The sequence below is a fragment of the Sturnira hondurensis genome, unplaced genomic scaffold (genome assembly GCF_014824575.4).
Source record: "Sturnira hondurensis isolate 20B ecotype Veracruz unplaced genomic scaffold, ASM1482457v3 Scaffold0015632, whole genome shotgun sequence".
Classification (NCBI taxonomy): domain Eukaryota; kingdom Metazoa; phylum Chordata; class Mammalia; order Chiroptera; family Phyllostomidae; genus Sturnira; species Sturnira hondurensis.
Window position 1 is genome coordinate 1 of NW_028088263.1, and position 2988 is coordinate 2988.

Sequence of the window (2988 nt, forward strand, 5' to 3'; positions counted from 1 at the left end):
TGGTTGCCAAATCAAAGACTACTCTTACAGCCCTTTTCATGACTTTGTAAATGCCCAATGTCTTGTATTATTCCCATTTTAAAAAATAACAAGATTGGTTTGGTTATCTGTAACCAAATAATGACTGAGATACCAAATATCTATCTTCATTGCATTCAGGGTGAAAAGATTTTTGATAAACTTGAATTCCTCTCTAACACTTAAAATATAACCATTACTAATGATGGTTATAAACTTAACCATCCCCAAAATTAAAATATAAAGTTAAATTGTTTTGATAGCATTCCAGAGAAGATAACAACTTTCTTTTCCACCATCCACCAAATTAAGAAAAATAATTTGGTATTTAGGTGTCCATAAGAAATAAATACTTAACAACATGATACTTTCTACTTAATGTTATTTTAATCTCTTTATTCAGAATCTTCAGGCTCTTGCCTTAAGTCAAATGAGAAACATTAGGTAACTATTTTTGTTTCGTGTCCTCTCTTTGAAATTGGAATAAACTGAATTCTTACCAACACCTAAAATGTAAGATTTTGTTCATACCAACCTCTCTAATTTCAATTCCTGCCACTTTCACACTCATTAATTGCACCGCAGCTGCTCTATTCCTCTTTGTGACCCTCAAATATACCAAGCTCATAATATCTTTGTGTCCTTGTACTAGTCATTATCTCTGCCCAGAAATTTCTTGTCCCCAGGTAATTGCATGGCTGTTTCTTTCAAGTCATCCCAATATCAGCTAAACACCATTCAATAAGACCTTGCTTATCAAACAAAAGTCAACTAACTACCATCTTCCAGCCAAATTCTAGCATAATATTATTTTTATTTGTTTCAAAGCACTATCTCTTTTTAATACTATGTTTTCTTTTTCAAGCTAATAGTGGAACCTGTCTCAATCCACTTGAACGTAGCCACAGGAGACTGCAAATTTTACCTGTCTTACTCAGACACTTAAAATAGTGCCTGGAAACTAGAAGTGCTTAATAAACACAACACTTGCTAAATGACCGAATGATTCAGTGTATAACAAATCAATGATTTAATTAATTCAAACTAGATTTTCTCCTTCTCATTCTTCAGTTCCATTCAGAAAACTGGGTGCTTACTCAACAACCTCCTCATGGCTGCTTTAACTTCCTGGTTGCGAAAGGTATAAATCACAGGATTCAGCAAAGGAAAAATCACTGTGTGAAAGAGAGAAACTACTTTGTCAGCTGGGAAAGCTATGAAGGGGCGAGTGTAGATGAAGATGGCAGGTCCAAACATGAGAAACACAATGATAATGTGTGTGGTGCATGTGTAAAGAGCCTTGTTCTTCGCTTTAGAGGACTGTCCCTGTACCCGGCATAAGATCACTGCATAGGATGCTAGAAGCCCCAGAAAGGACAGGAGGGTGACCAGGCCACTGTTGGAGACCATCAGGAGCTCCACCACAAAGGTGTCTGTGCAGGCCAGCTTGATGACCTGTGGCACATCACAGAAGAAGTTATCCAGCTGGTTTGGACCACAGAAGGGCAAGTGGAGAATAAGGGCCACCTGGATGATGGAGTGAGCAAAGCCTCCAAGCCACTGTGCCAACAGAAAGATATAGCAGGTTCTAGGGTTCATGACAGTTGAATAGTGTAAAGGACGGCAGATGGCAATGTAGCGGTCAAAAGCCATCACAACAAGAAGGAACATTTCCTCTGCTCCAAGGAAGTGCAAGAAAAAGAGCTGAGTGATGCAGCCCTTGTAAGAGATTACTTTCTTCTCAGAGAGTAGGTCTGCCAGCATCCTGGGAGTCACAATGAAGGAGTAGGATGCATCAAAGAAGGCCAAGTTTCCCAGAAAGAAGTAGAGGGGTGCCGAGAGGCCAGGGTCTGATCTGATGGTGAGAATGATGAGGAAATTCCCAGGGAGGATGATGAGGTAGAAAATTAAAACTAGCACAAAGACCAGGAGTTGAGCATCTTGAGACTGCGTCAGACCGAGGAGGATGAATTCTGTCACCACTGTGCTGTTCTTGCTCTCCATCACTCCTCAGCCTACAGAAAAACAAATAACAAAATATTATGTGTTATAACAATGTTTTTATTTATTCCATAGTTCTTATCCAAATAAAAACAATATTTTCCACATCACACGTTCATTAGCTGTAAAAGACATATGCCTCCTAACTCTATGTTTGGAGTTACCTTTTCTACCCTTATTCCCTCGATTTCCCATCTTCCTTCAGTTCCTGTAGAATGTCTCATCCCTGACCAGTAGCTATATGCCTTTTCTCTTCCCTGCATTTCTGCCTTTATTGTTCTCATGACATTGTTTTGCTCTGGCATCCTTGAGCACCCTTACTTGAAACTGGTCACCGGGATCTCAAGCAGGACACCCACACCTCACCAAACTTAGAGGCATCACCCCTGAGGTACAGCCCTGGTAGGGTCCCAGTTCTGCATCTGCTCTGCACCCTGTTCTTAAATCTTAATACTCATCTAATGTCACTTGCTCACCTTATTTATAACCTAGTTCTTCTTCAAATGTCATAATAACAGCCAAGTGGTGCTTCCCTCAAATATTTTATATAATATAAAATTTATCACAATCTATAAAATATTTTGACTATCTCAAACTAATAAAAGCAAAACATACTAGAGCCAGAACTGGCAACATGGCACATGTAATCTAATATATTCGCTGACATGAGAAAAACAAGGCAATTGCAGTTAAGGTTCTCAAATTTGCAATGCATTTTCTTCTTCATTCTTATTAGGAAATGGTAGAAAGAAGGGGACGTATTCCTTAGTTTAAGCTGATTAGAAAATTGTTTGCTTCCCACCAACTGATATAATTTTATTTAGGCACTTAAATAATTAATCATGGTATTTCTTGTGTAGATATTCCTTGTGGAAACATTTCTTCTTTTGGAGGAATAATCCAGTCTAAATGATAATTCTATTCATGTTGGAGACATGTAAACCTTAGTAAAGCTTTACATTTAAAGAT

At 38.3% G+C, this 2988-nt stretch overlaps 1 protein-coding gene across 1 annotated transcript; it reads right to left on the reverse strand.

Annotated features, from left to right (window-relative positions):
• Positions 1–1095: 1095 nt before the first annotated feature.
• Positions 1096–2022, reverse strand: LOC119000389 (olfactory receptor 4N5-like). The gene has a single exon (XM_037065315.1). It carries the CDS (start codon positions 2020–2022, stop codon positions 1096–1098), a length of 927 nt encoding a protein of 308 aa, XP_036921210.1.
• Between the last annotated feature and the right edge of the window lie 966 nt (positions 2023–2988).